The sequence below is a fragment of the Mustela nivalis genome, assembly GCF_964662115.1.
Source record: "Mustela nivalis genome assembly, chromosome: 4".
NCBI lineage: Eukaryota > Metazoa > Chordata > Mammalia > Carnivora > Mustelidae > Mustela > Mustela nivalis.
In genome coordinates, this window is record NC_139023.1 from 113,293,120 (window position 1) to 113,317,502 (window position 24,383).

The 24,383-nt window shown below is 33.3% G+C and overlaps 1 protein-coding gene across 3 annotated transcripts in view; it reads right to left on the reverse strand.

Moving 5' to 3' along the window:
- Positions 1-24,383, reverse strand: part of GRID2 (glutamate ionotropic receptor delta type subunit 2) — a 1,513,029-nt gene that overhangs the window by 1,168,949 nt on the left and 319,697 nt on the right. For all 3 annotated transcript variants that reach the window (XM_082728077.1, XM_082728076.1, XM_082728074.1), the window contains exon 2: positions 20,225-20,380. In XM_082728077.1, coding sequence (XP_082584203.1) covers positions 20,225-20,380 — 156 coding nt within the window. The remainder of the gene's footprint in view (positions 1-20,224; positions 20,381-24,383) is intronic.

A 24,383-nucleotide genomic window follows, 5' to 3' on the forward strand; every position in this document is an offset into this window, starting at 1 on the left:
CAACATTTCCAAAACTTTTCCACCCTCCATTGCATATTCCCAATGTCCCATTGCCTTAAGTATCACTGAAATGATTGTAGTCACTTCCCAGTTCCTTAGTTTTCCTCTCTGTGTCAACAAATGTGATTGTTCCAGTAATTCAACAGTTCAGTATTTACCAAGACTTTCTCTTTAACACTTTTCTAAACCAAACTATCATAAATTTCTCTTTCTTTCTCTCCAACCACCTATCCCCACTCTCCCCCCGCCCCCTGCTCTGGGTATTTCTTTACTCAATTCAAAATACTGCCATCATATGTTCAGTGTTCTACTAAACTCTAGTTATTCTGTGCATATAACGGCATCATCAAACTTTGAAGAAAAGACTCTACTCATGATATTTAGTCGTTCCCATCCTCTGACTCTTTACTGCTTAGACTGGTCTTCTATTAACACCACTGACACCATAACGAAACTACGTCTCTTCAAAATTTAAGTCAGTGTGCTGCTTATCTCTAGACTCCATGGACCTTTTATACCTCATCCAAACAACATTCAATGACAGTTACGATAATTGCACTCAAAAGAAGGATCTTCTCCTCAAAGATAATGATCTCCATTGGTTCTTCTTGCAGTTTCAAAGTTGCTCTTCCTTTTTCTTTCCCTTCTCACAAAGTTTAATTATATGCTAAGATATATCCAAAGGTTTCCCTCCTGTCCTACAGTCATCTTTGGCAATCACGTCCAATATTAGCTCTAACTTTCACCTCCAGACAATATGGCCTTAAACCCCTGCTCCACTTCCTCTACAGAATTCCAGTTCAACTCTTCCAGTTGTATCCTGATACCTGTATCCGGGCAGGGGTTAAAATTTCAACTCGACGTTTATTAACTATTAATAACCTCACCTCCTTAGTTTCCTAAAATATGCAAAGGCCTGTGTGAAAAGTAACTAAATAATTTATGTAAAACTCATACAACTATGCCTGGTCACAGTAAGAATTCAATAAATGTTAGCTAACATTTACACTTATTTACCCTTGTATGTCTTTTTTTCTGTGTTCCTTATTTGTTAGTTGTGTATTTGTCTATTTCTAAAGGCCAATTCTGGGGTCAATAAAAGGCCAAAAGCTAGAAATTTTTTTATTTCCCCCTTATATTGTCCCCAGAATTATAGTAAGTTACCAAGTTTTCCTGCAGTATTGCTTCAGAGCAGCTCACTTTTCCCCTTGCACTACAGACATCCAAGTCTGAGACTTTATTACCTCCCACCCAAACTGTTTTAAAAGATTCCCAACTGGTTTCTCTGATTTCAGTTTCCTGATCTCTAATCTATCATTCATATTGTGTTAAGCTATTTTTTTTATCCCAAAGTGTGTGAGTATATGTGTGTGCATGTGTGTATAAAATATCATTCCACCACACAAACCCTTTCATTCTTTGCTACTTCCCGAGACATTAATTCAGAAACCTTAGTTTTATATTTAAAATGTATTACTAGCTCATTTCAACTTACCTTCCTAATTTGATCTAGTCTTTAAAATAGGTTAAGTTCCAGACAAACTAAACTAATGACTGTTCCTTATACCTAGTCAATTTTCTGATATTCTTCTCCCCTTCTGAATTACCCTAATAAGTGAATTTCATATATGATTTACCATTCATGTTTTTGCTAAAATGATACTGCTGCTATTAAAAACTTAATACATTGCTTCTGTAAAAACAATAAAATGAAAAGTGAGGTGAAGAGTGTGGAACTTCACAAATGACAAAATATGGACCTTAGCAAATCTCTTCTCCAAAAACAATGATAAAACTGGACAGAATTGGGGGAAAAAAAAGAGAATATTTCAATGTTCTTAAAATTGACCAAAGGCATACAACAAATTTAAAATCCCTTATTGAAAGAAAGAAAGAAAGAAAGAAAGAAAGAAAGAAAGAAAGAAACCCCACTAAATTTTAGCCTCTTCCCCAACTCCACATTTAAGGTCCATTATAGTTGTAGCAGGCAGGGAAGGAAATGAACACCAAAAGATTCATGCCAGAATGGGCTATCTGGTTCAGAGTGGTATATGAGAAAAGTCATACTTGGGGGTTTCATTGAAAATAACAATCTTGGTATCAAAAATTGAGGAAGATCAAAATCTTAGCAAAGCTGGGGTTGCCATACACATTTGATCTAGCAACAGACCATAAGACTAGCCAGAAATTTAACAAGAAGAGCTGAGGAAAGAGAAAGTCATAGTAAGTCCTGTAAATTTACTCCTGTAAATTCCATAAATTAATTTCCTCAACAAGATAAAGGACCTGTGTGGGAAAACAGTTAACAGCATACTCAAATTTGAATGACTAAATGCTTTCCATCTAAGACTGGAAACAGGAAAGGTTTTCTCCACTCAAAGTTCTATTCAACACTGTACTAGAGGTTCTAGCCAGTGTAATCAGGAAAGAAAAAAAAAAAAAAACATAAAGAAACATCCAGTTTAGAAAGGAAGGATTAAAACTTTGTCTTTGTGTAATATGATCCTGTTTGTAAAAAAAAAAAAAAAAATCATAAAGGATACATAAAAAGCTTCTAGAACAAGTAATTGAGTTCATTAAGGCCATAGGTGACCAGATCAATATATGTATAAAATATTTTTATACATTTGTAGGAACAATCTGATATTAAAATTTAGGAAATGATTTCACTCACAGTATTACAAAAATAATTAGAATTCAAAAAATGAATGAAATCCCAAGGAAGAAATGAAAAGTGTAAGACTTATAGAGTGAAGACCAGAAAATAATAGAAAAAAAGTAGTAAATCAGATCTAACTATATGGTAACACATTCTATGTTCACGAAAAAGAAAACGCTATTGTTAAGATTTCAATCTTCTTCAAACTGGATCTATGGATTTAACATAATCCTTGCCAATTTCCCAGAAGGTTATTTGAAGAAATTAAAGGGGATCCTAATCATCCCCTAAAGGGATGGACTCAATAGTCAAATGTAAGTCTGGAAAAAAAAAAAAAAAAAAGAGGGAAAGTTTAGAGAATTTACATTTCTCAGTTTCAAAACTACCTCTATAGCAACAATGTATTACTGGCATAAAGACAGGCATACAGATCAACTGAATAAGACTTAAGGTTCAGAAATAAACCCTTATTTATATGGTCAATTGATTTTTAGTGAAGGTGCCAAGGCTATGAAATTGGTGAAAGAATACTATTTCCACAAAATAGTGCTAGACAAATTGTATATTCCCACGACAAAATATTGCCTCGTGCCTCATTCAAATACAACACGAACTGCTCCTAAATCTAAGTATAAAAGCTCAACAAGTAAAATTTTAAGAGTAAAAAAGAAAAAAAAAAAAAAAAGCACTGACCTTAGATTATTCAGAGAGATCTTAGATAAATTACCAAAAGCAAGTTACTTAGAAGAAAACGACTGTTAAACTGGACTTCAGCAAATAGTAATTTGCACTTCAAAAGTTACCATTAAGAAAAGGGGAAAAAAAGACTTGGGGGAAATATTTGCAAATCATATAGCTGATAAAAATAATTTCTCAAGAATACACAAAGAATATTTAAAGTTTAATAAGTTGAAAATGTAATTAAAATTCACATAAGATTTGGACATAAATAATTCATTAAAGAATATAATATATTCTTTAATATATTATATAGAATATAATAATATAATATATTCTTTTAATATATTATATAAGAATATAATATATTCTTTAATATAGTAAATTAATATTACATTATATATAATATATAATATTATATAAAATCTTTTACAATATTATATAAAATTATAATACTATATAATACTATATAATATTACATATTATAATATAAATAATATATTCTTTAATATTCTATAATATATATAATATATGATACACAAGAAAAGATACTCAATATCATTAATCACCAGAAAAATATAAATTAAAGCCCTAATTAGATACCACTTCATATGTCTCACAAAATTGACAAGGATGTGAAGAAACTGAAACCCTCATACACTGCTACTGGGAATGTAAAACTGAGTAGTCATTTTGGAAAAGTTATGCAGTTACTTAAGTTAAACATTGGTTTACCATATGGCTAAACAATTTCCTTTCCTTCCTAGGTATCTTCCTTCCTAGGTATCTTCCTAGGTATCTACCCAGATACTTTCCTTCCTAGGTATCTGAAAATTTCTGTCCCTCCAAAATTTGAATATTGAACCCCTGAACTCCTCCATGTGGCAGCCTTTTGAGACTGGACCTCTACAGAAGCAGTTAAGGTTAAATGAGGTCAGAGTGGCGCCCCAATCCAAAAGGATGTGTCCTTTTAAGAAGAGATGCCAGAGACCTTGTACTTTCTTTTCCATGCACACAAAAAGAAGAGATCACGTGAGTATACAGTGAGAAGGCAATTGTCTGCAACCCAAAGGGAAAGTTGTCAACAGACACCAATCGTGCTGAACCTTCACATTGGTGTCCAGAACTGTCAGAAAAATAATTTCTGTTGTTGAAGCCACCTAGTCCTTGTAAATCATTATGGCAGCCTGAGTAGACAAGACACACAATGAAATATGTATATGTCATTTTGTATTTTGTTCTTGTATACACACACACACACACAAACTTTTACATAAATATCCATAGCAGCATTTTTTATAACAGTAAAAAAGTGGAAACAATCCAAAGTCCATGAGATTTTGAATGGAAAAACAAAATGTGACACATCTCTATGATGGAATACCAATCATCTTTAGAAGAAACATTCTTAGTACATAGTACAACCTGGAGAAACATAATAAACTCACTCTAAGTGAAAGATGTCAGACACAAAAGACTACATAATATCTAAATGACCAGAAAATGTAAAGCTATAGAAACAGATTTGTGACTGCCTGAGAGTGCTGCGGGAATGGGGTCGACTGATTGCAAAGGGCATGAGGAATTTGATTGGTGATGGAAATACTCTAAAACTAGATTTTGACGATGGCTGCATAAGTCTGTAAATTTACTGCTAATAATTGAGTTGTACATTTAAAATAGATATATTTTATAATATTTAAATTATACCTTAAGAGGGACAGCTGTTGCAGGAGGAAGAGAAGGGGCAGCAGTGACAGCAGCAGAGCAGCAAAAACAAAAACAGCCACCCTGTGTGGGAAGGAATAGAAGAAGAGTATCTGGGTCTACAACATCGGATATCTTCACTAGGATAGCAGGTGCAGTGGGATATCTGTTTCATTTAGTGAGATGTTCAGAGAGGCATGCATAATTGTCATACTAAGGCTTAACCTACTGGAACAATGACAACCCAAATAGGGGTGGGCTTTAAATATGATAGAGGTGAGCTTCTCTCCATAGCAGTCCACCACAGGGCAGCTCTAATCTACAGGAGAGCCAGGTTCCTTCTATCTTGTTGCTCAGAAACCCTCTAGTGTATTGTCTCTATCTGCATGGTCAAAGCTGGGTCACAGCCGCATCAGTGTTCCAAGTCACTGAGAGAAGTGTGGAGTGTTAGTCCAGGGCAAGTAGCTTATCTTTACATTGGAAATGACTTGCGCATTGTCCATACTTTCACTCACATTCCACTGGCCTTCCACTTAACTGCGAGGAAAAGTGGGAAATGTAGTCCTATCTAGAGGGCCCATGGACCCAGCTAAATCTGTGCTACTGTGGGAGAGAAGAATCTATTTTAAACAATTTAATACACTGGGTAAGAAGAGTTTATTCATATTATGATAACAGATAATAACAATGATCCACAATAAATTGTTGATAGTGAAGAGAAAAAGCTTAAGTAACTAGCAGGTACACTGACTCTCTTCTCAAGCTTGATGACAGGGTTTGTACACACAAGGAGAATATCAGATAGGCGACAACTGTAGTGTGTGGAAACCGGTGCCTGAACATCAATGCTGGGGCTGAAATTTAAATAAAGGACTTCAATTTATGAAACAAATTTACAAAAACGAAGCAGGGCCAAAGACATAACTGACTGCACATACTGGAAGGATAACTCGATGACTCCAGATACTCACAGATATAAGGTATTTACACAGTTAATGGATATCAGGTATTCATGTGGCCCTGAGAGGACAGAAGAATTCCAATGACTAATAGTACTAACAGAAGTTGTTGCACACTTGGCTTTCCCCAGAGAGTGAGCCCGTTTGTTCCCTTTCATCTTTCCAGTGTCTGCTCATGTCATCTCAGAAAGCTGTTTTTCTGATCATTCTCTTTAAAATGACACCCCATCTTCAGCATCTCTTTACCACTTATGCTGCTTCATATTTTTTTAATTTTCTATACCACCTCTTCAACCAGAAATTGTATATATTACTTGTCCCAACTAGAATATGCATTCCAAGAAAGCAGGACAGCTCTGTATTTACTACTATACCATGGGTTCTTGGGGAGTAATTTCTGACTCATACTAGACACTCAATAAATTCTTGCTGAATTAATTGAGTGAATACACAGATTAGCAACATGGTAAGGTTTCAGTAAGTCTGAGACGATGCTAAATTACCTCAAATGGACTGCTATATTTGGTATCAAATAGGGCTCACACTGAACATGCAGGGGAAAAACATGCAGGGGCAGTGAGTGAAGAAGGAAAAGCAAGGTAGAGAATTAACATTAGTATTCCTCAAATTCCTGTAACAACTTCCCCTTTCTGAATAATGAGGATGTTGTAACTTATTGTACCTTATATCATGATGTTTATATCCATGTTAAAATTATTTGTATCTGTTACTTGCTAAACATAAGATTCTTGAAGCTAGAAACCACACTGATTCATCTTGGTGTCTCTTTCAATACTTTAGTATTTTGCAAATTATGAGCTCCCAATATCTACTTAGATGAAAGAATAAATGAGTCCATGATTAACAAACAATGGATGCTGATTTGCACAGATTGCAGAACACTTCTTTATTCAGATAAACAAACTTCATTGGCCACTTGTGAAAATCAAACTAATAAAAATGCTTTTAACTTAAAATATTAACTATCTCACTTAAAGCAAATAAAAAGAGCATAATCACAGACTATGCATATAAAAGAATTTCAACACATATCATTATTCTTCACCTACTTCTGTCCAACTCAGGAAACAATCAGTGTTTTCATGTCAGAGCACAGTGCCATGACACAAAGTTATTGCACACAATACTAAATGTGTAGTAAAAATCCTTTGAGGACACTAGCTAATGCACATGCATAACACTTTTTTATATTATAAAACTTGGGTGCTTATCTCTTTCTTTAAAATGAAAAGCAATTACCCTTCTGTAGATGTTAATTATTTTTAAAATTCTACTTGCTCTTAAAAAAACAGTGAAGTTTCATACCTCTGAAGAAGCATCTTTGAGCTCAAATCATTTTTAGTACATATGCTACATTTTAAAAGAAATTCTAGGATGTTGCTCTATGAAGCCTAATGTCTTTATTAATGTCCTTATTAGTGTTTAATTTTACTTGCTGAGTAATGATTTTCTCCATGCTGAGTCGAATAATCTACACTTGTTTTGGAAACAGGTGACCTTGAAGCTGGGAACATGATAATGACCTTGACAGAAAAGTTAACATTTCTGTCCTTTTGGCCTGATGTTTCCATTTCCAGTGCACCCTCACCCCAGATCACATTTTTCACAGTCATGAAGATGTATTTTTGAACATGCCTACTTCTTTGATCAAATCTTCTTTTCTCTTTTCAGAGCAGAAAACATGGCTTACTCTTTTCCTCTTTTATTTCTTCTTTACCTTCTCCTTCAATTCACCAAACCTCGTTGTAAATCATCTCATTTTCTACTGAACTTGCTATTTTGCATGGAACTACTATCTGATAATTATGTTATCCATGCATATATATTTAATCTTCGTTAGTAGTTTAAAGTTCCTTGAGAATGCAGAATGGTTCTAAGTTACCTCAATATTCTTTACTTATTCAACTGTAGTATCATGTACTGGGATGCTGAATAATGTTAGCTGGATGAAGGAATCAAAGATCTTATAAAGCTTGTCATGCTTTTGTGGAACTTTCCTACTTTTCCTTCTATTCTGTGGCTTGCTATTTGACCACTAACCATTTATTAGTATCTATTAAACCATGGGTCTGGAAAACAAAAAAGAGATAACATACAAAACAGTTCTTTTGAAACTTGTTAGTTTCTCCTTATTACTCTTTATAAGTTACTAGAAAACAAAAACCTTTGGCTGTGCAATTTGTCCAACAATAAAGTATATTTTGTTTTGGTTTCCCCCCCACCAACTTAATAAACAGTCTAGATTTCACAATAAAGCAAAGAACAGATAAAAGAAAGGTATAAGAGAAATCAAGAATTCGTAAACAACCAATTCACCAAATGCCTTAATCATAGTAGAGGATTTTTCAAACAGAGACTTTTTAATATATATAATTGGGACATTAGTTTCATAAAGTTGGTTCCATATCATTTTAAGTTAAAATAACCATGTTTCCTTAAAGAACAGTCTCTCAACTATGCAGTGGCGTGGCTATTTGGTTATCAGTCCTGTTTGTGGTCAAACCTAGTGTCTTTCTGAAGGGACATTGCCAGTGAACACCCCTCACATCACGTCAGCCTTGGTTGCACTGTTAAAATACATGTGGACACGAAGATTTCAGCTCATAAAGGGCAGAAGTTCAAGGTCTGTGTGAGGAATTCTAGGTTTCATAATATGATGTATATATGGCATTAAATCTAGTAATACATTCCAACAGATCATAGCACTTCCCAATTGGACTGGACAAATCATCAAATCATTAAGAATGAGCTAAAATTAGCTTTTCTACACAGGGAGCACAGTATAGTGTTAATAATAATAGCAGTTTTGAAATAAGATAATTGGAAAAGGGTTTATTTTTTGAAAGGGTGAATGACACAGGTGTGGGTGGAGTGTAACAAGAAAATGAGGACTAGCACAACAAGAATTCAGAGCTAGTAGCAGTGAAGTGGCAACCCCTCCTGTTCCGAAGGGTAGAGAGGAGAAGAATCTGTGGATTTCTGAATGAAAGTGATATAGAATGGCTGCCATTAGAAAAGCATGACTTTGTTTAAGGTACACAGCCAACCCAAGGTGACTTCAAACAGGAAACAGAAAATAAATACCTTGATCTCATTGTCCCTCCTACTGTTAACATACCTGAAACTCCCAAATAAAAGACTTCAACAGAAACCAGGGTGTTCTAGGCACTATTCTAAAGGCTTCAAGTATGACAAGTTCCCCAACCTAGCTGCACCTCAGTTTCCTCACCCGTAAATGCTAGTAAGAATAGTAACTACTTTTTAGTTTATAAGCAGTATAAAGATTAGGAAGAAAAAAAATGAAGCAGCACTTTTAACAGCCTATGGAATACAGTAAGGAAATGTTACTTGTTATTAGTGGATTTTACAAAGGAGGCTGTTTTGTCAGAACGTGCAGTAAATATGAAAGCCACAAAATGATTCTTTCCAAGTTTTAGATATTAATATATCTCTCTACATTACTCTGTATTATAAGACCAAGAAAACTGAGTAAAATTCTTTCTTTAATTTGTTTAATTTAATTTCATTTTCTTTAGAATAACATTTACATGAAAGGCCCAAATGTTGCCATAACTATATTCAAAATTAGAATTACAGAAATGTGAATTTCAAATCCAAGAAAGATCCAGGAATGACATGTCCATACCCAGATGTCAGTGAACCTTCAGGATACAGCAATCTTTCCTTGGGAACACAGTTCACTGCCAAAGGGAAAAACTAAAGCAGATTTGGGTTAAAAAAAAATCTCATGAGTGGTATGTTACCCAAAAAATAATGACTTTGATGATGAAAATAAACATTTGTAAAGCAACAGATTAAGAACTAGAGAATTCAAAAATAATCTCATGCCTCAAACATAGAAAGCCCATGCCTCCAAATGGTTTTCCCATATGCAATAGTCAGGCCTGCTATTTCCTCTTTGCATTACTGGATACTCTGCAACCTCAAATCCTGACTTCTATGTTACTTTTTGTATCTTCCCAAATTTATCAAAAATAAACTCCTGGTTTTAAATCACACACACACAAACACCACATACCCTACCCATTATTTTCTTTTGTATTATTATTTACTTTCCTTTATATCATTCTTTTCCACTAAAAAAAATATTTATTTGCTTGCTTATTAGCTCTTTTTTGTATATCTTTCTTATTGGATTATAAATTTCTTGGGTGGCTCAGTGAAACTTGTCTCACTCATTTGTATAAACTCCTCACCCAGTGCACAAACAGTATATAAATCATCTTACACATAAGTGAACAATTATGATTTTAATTTTTGAAACAATTGTAAATGGGATTGACTCCTTAATTTCTCTTTCTTCTGTCTTGCTGTTGGTGTAGAGAAATGCAACTGATTTCTGTGCATTGATTTTATATTCTGACACTTTACTGAATTCCTGTATAAGTTCTAGCAGTTTTAGAGTGGAGTCTTTTGGGTTTTCCACATATAGTATCATATCATCTGCGAAGAGTGATAATTTGACTTCTTCTTTGCCGATTTGGATGCCTTTAATTTCCTTTTGTTGTCTGATTGCTGAGGCTAGGACTTCTAGTACTATGTTGAATAGCAGTGGTGATAATGGACATCCCTGCCGTGTTCCTGACCTTAGCGGAAAAGCTTTCAGTTTTTCTCCATTGAGAATGATATTTGCAGTGGGTTTTTCATAGATGGCTTTGATGATATTGAGGTATGTACCCTCTATCCCTACACTTTGAAGAGTTTTGATCAGGAAGGGATGCTGTACTTTGTCAAATGCTTTTTCAGCATCTATTGAGAGTATCATATGGTTCTTGTTCTTTTATTGATGTGTTGTATCACATTGACTGATTTGAAACAATAATGAATTGTACTCAGTAATTCAGCTTTCTGACAGTTGGTCAACCCTTCCCATATTTAAACTTGAACCAATTTCCAAAGAAAGGATGTTAAAACTGGTGGTCCATTCTGTGTTCTCATGGAGCTCTGGCCTGAAGTTTTGGATAATGAGTGATGGTGGCCTGACATCAAATCCTCTCTGTTCCATTTTAACAAACATAGTATATAAAAATTTAAAATTTAAAAAAAAAATGCCCCTTGAAAGGCATGAATCAATATTGAAAGAATGACCTAAAGAACAAAGTGTCTGGTAAATTTACTATATATAGCGATACATCATATATAGATGGCATACATAGATATGACTTATAGTGTATAGGTTTCATATATTTATATGTATATGTATGTGTATATACAGAAATATAAACATAGACATAGTAGGTTAATATGAAGAGAAAGCTCCTTTAAATGGGCAAAGCACTTAGAAATTCAAAACAGAATAAAAAGAAGAAATCACTAATTCCAAATAATAAAGGCTATTGACAAATCAATGTAACAGAATGAAAACAGGTTTGGAAGAAGGTAGAATGAAACTGATATGTCAGTTTCTTATTCTTTCACCATTAAGAATGTGTATTTTTTAAATCCCCTAGTTACTTTCTATCACCTAGGTTCTCTACATCTTGCTCAATTTGAATAATATGAATAAGTACTCAGGACTATCTCAAAGTATTATTTATCTCTTATAAGTGTTAATTCAAAAGCAAAGTACAAAAATTATTACTGAATATTTAAGGTCATTCTATTCAGTCTCTGAAATAGTATTGTTTTTGACTTGGAGTTACAGAACTTTTTTTCTCAAAAATAATATATTTTAAGAAAACATTTTCCACTTTGGAACATATTTCTCATTTATAGTAGACAGGTTAAGTCTTTTTTTAAAATTTTCTATGTTTTAAGTTTTTTTGTATATTTGAAAGTATATTTTATGGAATGAGCTTAGCCAATCTCACCATCATATTGTATTATTCTATCAAAGACCAAAAAGCAAATATGTTTTGAAATGACACATGAATTCCTGAGAAACAACATGATATCATGTATTATTGAAGAACAGTACTGAGAATTCAAAGAAACCAATGACCAAGTTTTTAAAGTTAATATTTGTCCATGTATAGTTGAAATGAAAATGTGCAGAACATAGAAAGATAACCTTTTAAAAAATTATTTCAGAAATAAACTCAAAATACCAGAGCTGATGCATCTCTCAAAGCATAAAGCTTTCCTTGAATTCATGTCTATATCCGAATTTCTTATATTGCTCTTCTACAACATCATGTCTCTCTACAACCATTTAGTTATGACTCAGTGCCTTATTTACTTCACTGATTGTATTCAGCCCACACAAATCATCAGAAAGCTTTAATTTGGTCTCCACAGGCTTTCTTTACTTCCCAGAAATGGTAACAAGGTATTTTAAATCCTCTCAACCCTAAGTACACATTTTGCAACATCACTACTATTTGCCAAATAAATTACACTACAAGCATAATTCTCATCTTCCTCTGTTGACTAGCAGAACTAGCCCAGGAAGCGGGGAGCGGGCGGTAGGGGGGAAGCAGAGGCATTTAATTTCTATATTTTTACAACCCCAGCATTCAGCATCTTGATAAGGAACGATTCAACTGGGAATAAAAAAAGATGCTAACCAGGCAGATAATAAGGTTACTCTAATCAGTGGTAACCATGGGAACCACCAATGTATATGGTAGAGGGTGTTTGGGAAGCTAAGGTCAGGGAGCAATAGAGTTTACTGATAGACACATGCAATGGTACTGAATCATCATATACTCCACTATTAACATGTTTTAAGATTAGAAGATAAACCTACATATGATCATTACAACCCCATAAAATCATCATATAATAATCACATAGTCATAGTAGTCCTAGGGAGTATGTATTTAGCCCAATTCTACATATGAAGAAACTGAAGTTCAGAGACATTAGGTGTGCTTAGGATCCCAAAGATAACAAAAGATGGAGCAGAATTCAAATAAAGGCAGATTTATTTAATTCCATGATACACATACTTTATTTCCATGTATTTTTTTCCCCAGAAAAACAATGGGATCAAATTTAAGGCATATGAAATGTCTCAGTGAAATGTAGATATGCTAAGTGCATACAATGCAATATTGAGAATCAAGCATTAAAAGGGCATTGAATGAGGAGATTAGAAAGAGCACTATAGTGGCAAGGAAAAGGAGCCATACAGGTCAGGACCTAATACATCGTAATAAAGGTCAACCTAAATATGGAAGACTACAGGGCAGCCAGTGGAGAGCATAGTCTTTTGCTGAGTAATAGTTCAAGGCTGAATGCTTACAAGCACCCAAAAAGTACTTGCTGATTCATTCGTTTCTTTTCCCAGAATATGCAATTTCCTAGAGTACATTGGTTTTGTGTATGTTCCTTTCAAAAGGAGTGCTTCAGTGATAATTCCTTTGAAAATTATAAGGTAATTGAACAAAATAATGCATGATTACTAAAAGACCACACATAGTTCGTTTCCCATAAACCTCACATAACACTTGCCAAGGACATGCAAAAATAGGTGTTAAATATTAAAATAATTAAAAATCAGGTCTTTTTTTGTTCTCAATTTAAGCAAGTAGACTGTAACATTTGAAACACTGATAGCAGTAATATGGGTAATAGTTTAAAAATTCTGCATATAGTAAACTCATCTTTAATGTGAACTTAAACTATTTTTATGACTACACAATGGACTCTCATAACAACTATAGAATGAAGGTAAGTGTGGTTTTTAATCTAATAAACCATATATTCAGAGGTACTTTAAGACAGATAGGTGAATCTTCTACCAAGTCAGTATCATAAAAGACCGATTAAAAACTGAATTATGTTGCAATAAGCATGCTGAAAAGGCTGAAAGAGAAGAAAGTGGTCTGCTATTACCATGTGAAAAATACTTGGTAGGAAGAAAGAACACTTAGCCAACAACAAAAGAATAAATCTTTACTCTGCTAAACACAGCTTTCACAGAAAGCTGTTAAAGCTTCTTCTAAATAAAACAAGATCCAGAGCATCACATATTGCTAAAATATATATTTTATGAGGTAACTTACACAAGAGTACACAATTGTAGATATGGAGGTAAAAGACCTCAAAGCATAAAGGCTATAAAATTATGATATAGAGGTCTATAACATCTGAATTTCAATCTATCCACAGTATCAGAGACCTGTTACTTTAACAGCATAATACTGAATTAGATAAGGGAAAGGTTTACCAATACAGGAGCACAACAATAAATCACAGAAAACAAAGATTAAGCCATACGATTTGTATCTTCATTAACTTTACGTTAGAAAACAATGAATTACCTTAAGAAAGATACTCTCTCTCTTTTCCGAAAAGTAAATATTTTTTAAAAGGTAAAATACCTTGTACCTTTTTACAATTAACATCATTAAAAACACAAGTTACAGGTAGAAGGCATAATGACTGGTCATGCTCTAAAAATCCACAGCCCTTCCCAAGTACATTTTTAAAACTTCCTGCAGTTATAACGCTGTGTCCTATATTTCCTTTGTAATCTCCTATTATGGCTGGCCCAATCTTGGAACACTACTAAGCATTTAAAAAGTACTTGGATAAATTGATTTTACTGCGTACTATTGAAATTAGATTCCAATTCCATATTTTAATTCTTCTTGATGGGCAATTCTTCAATGAAAAGGGTTACTATGAGGGGTTACTATGAGATGCTTAAAAGAATGCATGCTGCTCTAACAGATGTAGAATTCTTTATACTTTAATACTACATTGATGGTGGGTACTAAAGATGACACAAGAGGAAGATTCTGATTCCAGATCTTATTCGCCAGTCCTTAGAATAAGGCAGGTAGAAAGGAGAAGTGATCGTGGGGTTGACAGTGGATTGCTAAATATCCCAGAGTCATGGAGGGAAGAAGACAGTCCAGCCAGCCACTGAATGGACATCCAAAATCCCTCCTTTTGTGTGGGTCTTTGGAAATGACCAGTCAACTGAAATAGCCCTTCCTTCCACCCCTTTGCACAAATGGCTGGGCCAGTTACACTGAGCACTGGGCCTGGAGACTGGGATTCAAAGCACAACACTTGCTTTGATGTGGGAAGGAAAGGTGGAATGAAAAAAATGAATAAATAAATGACTGAATGAGCAGAATTATACCTGCATGATGTTTGGGTTTTATTTATTGGCCCCCTGGACCCACCAATACTCAAGTTCAGTTTATTGTCAGGCAACTGAGAAAGTAAGCTGGAATTGAGCTATCAAAATTGGTCCAAGAAAACACAGGCTGAAGAGCCATATACACTGCAGTCCTATCCTAGAAAAGTTGCAGAATCCAATCTAAACATTTCCAAATTAGCAGACTTTTTATCACAGTAAAGATGTACCATTAAATCTGAGAGGAATATAAATTATGAGACTAAGCCCTTCAATAAAGCATCATATAGAGCAACCACATAAATCATTCTTTTATATTTACATACTCTTTGAATAAGACTACTCAGATTTAGCCTATGGCACCAGAAATATTCACGGACAATGGCTATGTGTTCTGGAGAAGTGCATACTCCTAGTTAGACTTTTTCACAATTCTTTGGCTCCACTGTTCTCCTGGTATCTCTTTTACATACATGATATAGATGCATGTGTCTTTTATTTATAACTATAAAGAATTAAGATAAATTCCATAAGCTATAAATAAAAGCAACCACATTATTTTACACTTAATTTTATTTTGGAAGATATATAAGGAAAATCTAACGGAAATCATCACTGTATTAAAGTAATATGTTTATTTTTTACAAAAGACTTTTGGGAGCAAACAATAGTCATGTTGGATATACAAAGGAGTAACTTGAAGGTGAACCAGGTGGAAACTCAGATGATGAACAGTCTTAACCATTACTGTTTTTAAATTAAAAACAGTTTTTAAAACTATATTATTTATGGTTTGTGATAAAGCATAAGTAAGAATAATTATGATAGGTGCCACTTTTTCTTTCAAATAGTATCATTTGTGACTCCATAGCATAATTCTGTCCTTAAACTTTTCTTACTATGCATTTCACCTTTAGGTGTTTTTCTGGTGAGAACAAATATTTTAAAAGATTTTAACTGTATTTTGCCATTCAATATTAACACATGGTGCTTTGTAGCATTCCTGATATATCCAATGAATGCAAGAGTTATGCATAAATTCAAATTTCTGCATACAACTTCCTATGTGAACATTTTTATAAATGCACTCCCCTTATTTTCCCCCTGACCTTGATTTCTTGGAAATCCCCACCTCTCATGGACCAAAGTGGTGTCAGCCTCAATTAGAAGCCAACAATATAAACAACTGCTATTGCTTTCAGTAGAGAAAATCAGTGTCTTTCGCACCACACACTCATTCATCTATGTTTTATCCAGTTTACAGATGACACAGAGACAGCAATCCATAAAAGAGAAGTAAGGAGAGTAATCTGGTAACAGCTGCACTGATCCAGGTCAGCTAAATCTGCAAGAGACTGTGTGGATCGTGGTGATAGCAATGAGTTCTTTACATTGTGGTGAATGGTTGGATGAGATAGAAGGACCAAGGACAGGTGTCATATACCCTCTTAATTTATTTTTGAAGTAGGCCACCAAAAAACTAGGAGGCAATTTCAACAAGTTCAGTTTTGTCTAAAGAGTAAGTAAATAATTATCATTTCTAGAATCCTAAATTTCTAAATCTAGAAATGGATTCTACAGAGTCATGAAATGTTCTATCTATAGAGATGAAACTAATCTGAAAAATATATCGTGTTTGATTTTTTTTCATTATTTAAAATGAGAAAACCAAGGATGAAGGAGCAAGAGTGATTTGTGTAATCAACTGGTGTTGATTAACTAGATTGGAAGATTGCTACTATTCCATGCTATCTAAAACCCATGAACTTTTAATATCAAAACATAAATCTGCTACAATTTTCTATTCTCTAGAATACTTATTGAAATCCTAGAATGCACTGTGTGTTCCCTTTCATGTCCTCTGGTTAACAGATGTTGCAAGAATGTAGCAAAGAAAGTAGGCCAGTGGTCTGAAGGTCATGGCTTAGTTCTTTATCTTGCTACACACTTGTACTGTGTAGGAGAATAACTTAACCACTCTGCTCTCAATTACTTCATCTATTTAGGAAAAATATTCAACTAGTTTTATATAATTGTCCACCTCTGCCATTTTCAAGATTTTCAAAAATAACCCATGTGAATCCTGCCTACCGTGACAAAAATAATCCTGAGTTAAGGTATGAAAAATTGTTTGCCCCCACTTAACACTCTACAACTCGAAGGACAAAATATGAATAAGAGCTTATCAACAAATACATTCAAAAGGAAAGAAAATAATTGCTAAAATAGGTTGTTTAACTCCAGATTACTTTTTTAAAAGCAGGAATTTATTTTCTACTGTCCATTTACCTTAAAGTTCTGAGATTAATGTTACAGGCTAATGATAAAGATAATAGATATCATCACTGATCTTGAGAAAGGATTATTGATCCTGTGTTATCACCAAGATATCTTCTTCTATAAACTCACTGTAAAAATAATTATTAAATATTATTATTAAAATAATTATTACCATGTAAAACTCACTGTAAACAAAGCCACAAAGGTGCATTTTAATAGCACCAATATTCTAATACAATTTAAGTGTTCATAGGCTGGTTATCTTTAAATCCTTCTTCAGTTAAATGCTGATAGTAGAAAGATAAAGTAAACAAAAAATTAAATTTTTAAAAATAAAAATCAGCTCTTAAATATGGCTGGTTGGAAGAAATACTAACAATAAAATAAGTTGAGGATTTCGGATTGTTAGATTTCTTCTTTATTATTACCAAATCCCTATATCCTTGATGGTGCTGTTTTTTTGAGGATCAGACTTCCAAATTCAAACAAATAAAAAAAAAATGCAAAACCATGAATTTCTTGCAAGTTCATCACTAGTGGTAATATGTAAATGACCAGTAATAAACATATCATTGAATCTGTTGTTCTTCTTTAGAATGTAAAAAACAAATAAGCTGATTTAAGACCTTCTGGGTTCTAGATTTTAATGGTACTGCAGCAAAGATAGGATCACAGAAAAATTGGCCATCCTTGATGGCACAATGAGGTTTTCTCCTAAACTGCTTTCTCAAAACATTTTAGAAAATACCCAAATTATTTCTTGTTCTTTCTCAATTGAATATTTTACTCTTTTTATTTTTTCAGACCCATTACAGTAAGAACTCTAGAATTATTTTTATTTCTAAAATTAGCTCCAGGGCTTCCTAGAACTTATTTCAGGTTCATTACCCAGAGCAGACTATCAAAATAACTGGTCCAGAACATCCTGTTAGTATCAGAAACTATCAGACAAACTGTCAAGCTCTTTCTTCTTTCTTAACAAATATCTAGTGGTCTCTGTCTCTGAAACTTAAAACTTATTTCCTTTCTCAATTTGCTTTCAGTGCCACAAATTCTTTCAAGGAACAGTACTTCTTTCTGAGAGATATTTTTGCTCCAGAATTGAACTGACAGCAGAATGGCTACACAAAGCTATATGTGAACAGATTAATTGTGGTATTTTAAAATTCTTTGCTTTTCAAACTGTAGTCTAAAGAATGTGTTCCGGACATATTTTTCAGACGTTGCAATTCCCCTCTACGCATTGTGTTGTCTTCCTTTCCTTATTGCCACACTTTTCAAAGTGCATTTTTAAAAGGAATGGATATTTTAGCATGTGTTCAAAGTTAACTTACAGTTATTAATATGTAATCTGAGGAAAACCACAAGAATAAATCTGTCCTCATTTTTTTCTGCACTCATTCCAGTCATTAAAACTGAGAGTTGAATAAGTAATATTCTTTTACATCATTGGGCTTTCCTCAAATTCTACTTTATTATTTTGCATATTGCTTTATGAATTATAATATTTAGACTGTTTTTAAATGTTTCAATAGAAAATTTGCCAATGTATACAGTTATGCAGATCCCAAATTCCCATAACAATTCTGATTTTAAAATATAAATAACTAGATGTTTATATTAAACTTTTTAAATTGGTATGTGCTTAGTAGCATTAAAATTCTCTATTAATATAAACACCATATTCTTTGCAAAAACATCTTTTACTAAAACACTTCTATTTATTTCATTAAAATAGTATTTCTTCACTCCATCAAATTACTAAGAAGGAAAATCTATTAGCTCACTAATCATTCTACCTGTTCTCTTACTGATGCAAGTAAACATAAATAAGCTTCAACAGTAGCCAATGTTACTGGTCAAAAGCATATTCCAATAAAGGTTACCTGTACATCATGCAGATGCAACATTAGATGAAAAGCATTTTCATCTTTATATTTTCAAAAATATTTATATTTATTTCCCTTACCCTTTCAATATTTGTCTTTAAAACTTTCCTGCCAAACTTTAGTACTTTAATATCTTGTCCATCTTTTCTTCTGCCAAATCTTCTTTAAGTTTTTTGATTAAACAAGTGCTTCATTTGACTAAATTTTGTATTGGTATCTTTAGTCTAAATATATTCTCACAATAAAACATAACCTAGCTTAGCAGAAAATAGTTTGATGAACAATGAACGCTTTGCCAATCAAAAGGCTATTTCATTAGAATAGTAACATCAAAAATAAAATTTGATTACTCTTATATCCTTCAATCAAAACTTTCATTCATACAAATGATCATTCCAGTATAATAAAAAAAATTGTATTTATATGATTGGTACCTATGAAAAATGTTAATTCACTCAAATATAAAGAGAGAATTGAGGCAAATGCTTTTAATGTTTGGCATATTAGGTTAGGATGCCAGTGTAAAATCTTTGATTTGCATGTAGTGCCTAAAGGTTTTCTTTCCGCCAATGCATTTGTTATGAATACATTGAAATATGTCATCACATGTTGTAACAACACTCAAGGTGGCCCTTATCTCAAAAAAGTCAAAGCTAAGCATTTAGATAGAAAGTCACAGTTTTAAGGAATGTTTAATTTACACTACAGTCATAAAATATTATAAAGTTTTTCCTGTAAATTTTTATATTCATTTTCACATATACTTCAATTAAAACAACTTTCCACACACTGCCCTTTCAGAAGTAGAATTCAGGATCAACATCTATCACAAAACAGCACTGTTGAAGTAAAGCAATGCAGTAAAGACGCAAAGAAAGATATCCAGGTGGATGGCTTTTACAAATCTAATTCTATTGCCATTTGAATTGAACCAAAATACAAATAAAATAAAAACTGGACTGCTGATTGACCTTACCTTCTTGAACGGCTTGAAAAGGGTTGCTTCCATCAACAAAAGTCACCGAAAATGTGATTTTCTCAGTCTGTAAAATCTCCTCATTCTGGTTGAGGTCACCAACTGCTGTGCGAAACACCTCATCATCCTTTTTGGCAGATTCATCAAAAATTGCTCCTAGAAAGAAGTGAGTGTTGCCATTAAACAATAACATAAATATTCTTTCATGCTCTCTGGAAATATGCCAAAGAGACTTATATATTTGAAAAATGTATACTTTCCCTTAAAGCATGCACTTTATTTATTACTGAAGCACACTGTACTGGAAGCAGTGTGATAGCTAGGTAGTCATGTAGTTACTTCTTCCAAATGGAAGTGAAGAATAGTACATCACACTATGATTTCAGGAAGAGCTTTAGTAATACAATATAATCAGTCCAAAAATCTTCTGCAGAATGAAGTAGCTAACACATTAGACATCTCCTATCATAATATCTTTAGGAGTTCATAGTCTGAGGAATAGTTTTCTGAATAATAGGAGATACAATCAGGAAACTTTCTGAGATCCATTCACACAGTGTGCAGGGATCAGACTTCTATTGTGATCTTAATTTATTTTTCATTATTCTTTTTACTTCCTTCCTTTCTTTTTATCTTGAACAAGGGTTTAAGTATATTTAATGGTAGTAAATTCAATAACATTTATAGAAAATTTAGGCACATACAAACCTCTGAGCAGAGGTAATTTAAGAAGTAATTTCTGAAGAATTAATAAAAATCCTGGTGAATATTATGGCCTTTTTCACTCACATACAATAATAATGATCATAAGAGTGATGGCTAACTTCTTTCTGAATGATTGCCTGTCAGCAAGGTGTAGCTTGAACATACCAGTGCTAGGAGTAAACTGATTTTAAATTATGACTGCGGCTTGTTAAGTATATGACCTTGAACATGGGATTCAAATTCTAAACCCCACATTCATCATTTGTAAAATCTAATAATAATCTGTAAGGGTTATTAACTGCTTTGAATAAGTTTATCCATGTAAAATGTAAATAAATTGTGCTAACTACATAGTACATTTTCAATAAACACTGGTGTTTTCTTATTTTTAAATACTGTAATATGACATTTTACATTAATATTTCCCATATTGCAGAACCTCATTCAATCCTTACGATAATTATGTGATACACATACAACTACATACACATACAGTTATGAAAATTGAGTGTCAGTGCAAGGAATATGCCAAAGGAATAAGGGCCAGGGTCCTTGACTCCAGTGTCTTTGTTCTATATCACTATGGTATACTCCATTTCAGGATTATGCCCATAAGAAATAAATGTATTTTTATGAGGATCCTGACTCAGATCTGGGAGATTCTTTCCCATCTGGCCACACATGCTTATTTGTGTTCATTCTGATTCTGCTAGTTCTTTTTTTTTTTTTTTTTAAAGATTTTATTTATTTATTTGACAGAGAGAAATCACAAGTAGATGGAGAGGCAGGCAGAGAGAGAGAGGAAAGCAGGCTCTCAGCAGAGAGCCCGATGCGGGACTCGATCCCAGGACTCTGAGATCATGACCTGAGCCGAAGGCAGCGGCTTAACCCACTGAGCCACCCAGGCGCCCCTGATTCTGCTAGTTCTAAGCAGGAACACATTTTTAAATTATTATAAACACAAGGTCAGTGTATTTTTTTTTTTGCTTTTTTGAGTGAACCAAATGAATTTGCTCCTGCCAAAAAACGACATACACCCAGGGTCAGTAACACGATAATGGAATGGCTACACATACATACCCATATACATATCCACATCCACATAATATTTTTCTTGAATATAATATTCTTTGTAATGTGTAAATATAAAAATAAAATTGTGTGTGCATTAAAATGCCTTTTTCCGAATGTAAATACAATATGGGTATTATATACCCACATAGAGATAAACACAGACTATATTTACAGTAAGAGTTATACATGTACATGTTTATATCTATACACACCCATACATATGTATATGTAGAAGCAGACGTTTTACATATGCCACTTCTGTTGATTTTATGCATTTGTGACTAAAGCCCAAATTGGCCTTCTAATGAAAGACAGATCATGATATTCAACATGCATTATTAGAGTCAATACATGATAAAGCAAGGGTGAAACTATGTCTATTTCTGACAAGTGTGGCAGGTTACTTTTGCCCTCTTCACCTTAAATGGCCTTTTGATGGGGAGGCAATTATTAATTTTCACTAGAGAAGACGGAGTGTCTAACAGGCTTTTTCTGTGAATCTAGCTTTCCCTTGTCACCGCTCTTTTATATTTGCCTGAAATGTACTAACTTTGACCAGCCTCTTCAAACCCTTGTTTTCTGTTTCCTATAGTATAATTTGAATAGCTTCCCACAGCTAAGAGCATGAGCAAGGACAAAGAATTTTTAAATTGATACATAAAGTACTCCCTAATTATATTATTATATATCTATTAGTCAGGAAATTAATATTTTATTAAAATATGTATTATAGATGTTAACTTTTGACCTCAAATATCCCTTCTGAATCAGATTGAAATCTACTTTAGAAACTGTTTTTGTGAAATTAGAGAGTAAAATGTTGGATGTATCTTGCTCATTGAAGCCACATTCATGAACATGCATTTTAATTTGTGGTAATTGTTATGAGAATCTAGATTAATCATTACATGTAAATCTAATACTATCAGATCCAGATATACAGATTTCTTTAGCAGAGATTAGAATTATTAAAAAATTAGAATTAGAAATTAGAATTAGTTAGAATTTCTAACTTTAGTTAGGAAGTGTGATATAGTGTACTATAATTGGAGCTGAAATAACCAATTCATTTAAACCAGATAATCTAAATGTCTATTCACAAAGAAGTGATGTATGTTTCTATAAAGATGCTTCAGCTTGTCATGGAACCTAAGTGGGTCTTTTAAAAGAAGAGTTTTTAATCAACCTTGTTTTTAAAGCGGATGATATTACTGACTTCTGCTGAGTATTGGTAACATATTTTTTAATGGAAGCATTTTAATGTTAAGTAACAGAATACTTAAGACTGCCTTAAACATTAAACCTGACTTAATAAGTAGCAGAAACTTACAGAAATGATAGCAAATTAGTCAATTCCATGCTGAATTAAGATATACTGAAAGGAAATACACAAAAGAAGTAGCTCATCTTTCTGCAAACAGCAAGAAGTAAACAGAAGAAACATTTCATCTTACTGCACACAGCATAACCAAAGAACAGGAAATCCTACCAATATTTCAAATCCAGTTATCTATTTACTTTTTTTCTTCAGCTATAAAATCTCATCTTAGATTTGGCTTTTAACCAAGAAAGTAAAGGCAGCATTTTGTATTAAGCAAAAACTATTCTGAAAACAGCCCAGTGAGTTCCACATGCAGAACCTCACAAAAAAGGCTCTTTCCTATTTCATGCACTTCCAATAGTATAGCAATGTCATCTTTTTATCCTTTCTATCAATACACATATATTACCAGTTCAATCCAATATCAAACATCTCAGATTTATTTTTTTTGAAATTTATAAAGTGTAACATTCATAACTATATAGTTAACATGATGACAGCAACTAGTTCTTTCCCAGCTATTTTATTAGCATTTTTTACTATCAGTTTTATTTTACAAACTTGAGATGAAAAGCAGAATCAATTTATTGTCCAGATTAAATAATTCTCCTACCACTTACACACACAAACACACACACACACACACACAAAGTTTGATTAATAGATTATATGTCCTATCTACACACCTCCTACATGTTCCCATTGTACCAATTTGCAATCAGTCATTTACATTATTAGGGACTGATGATCTGTTCCTCCCATGAGAGAGAAAAGGCTTTACAAAGAGAGTGACATATACAGGCAAGAAAATATAGGTTTTATTTTATTTTGAGTTAATTTATCTATTTTGAGAAAGAGATGGACAGAGAGAGAGCTTGTGAGGAGTTAGTGGAAGTGGGGGGGAAGAGAGAATCCCAAACAAACTCCCTGCTAAGCATGGAGCCCAATGTGGGGCTTAATCCCACAACCCTGAGATCATCATTCGACTTGAGCCAAATCAAGAGTAGGACACTTAACCAGCTGAACCATCAGGCACCCCACGTATATGTTTTTAAATAC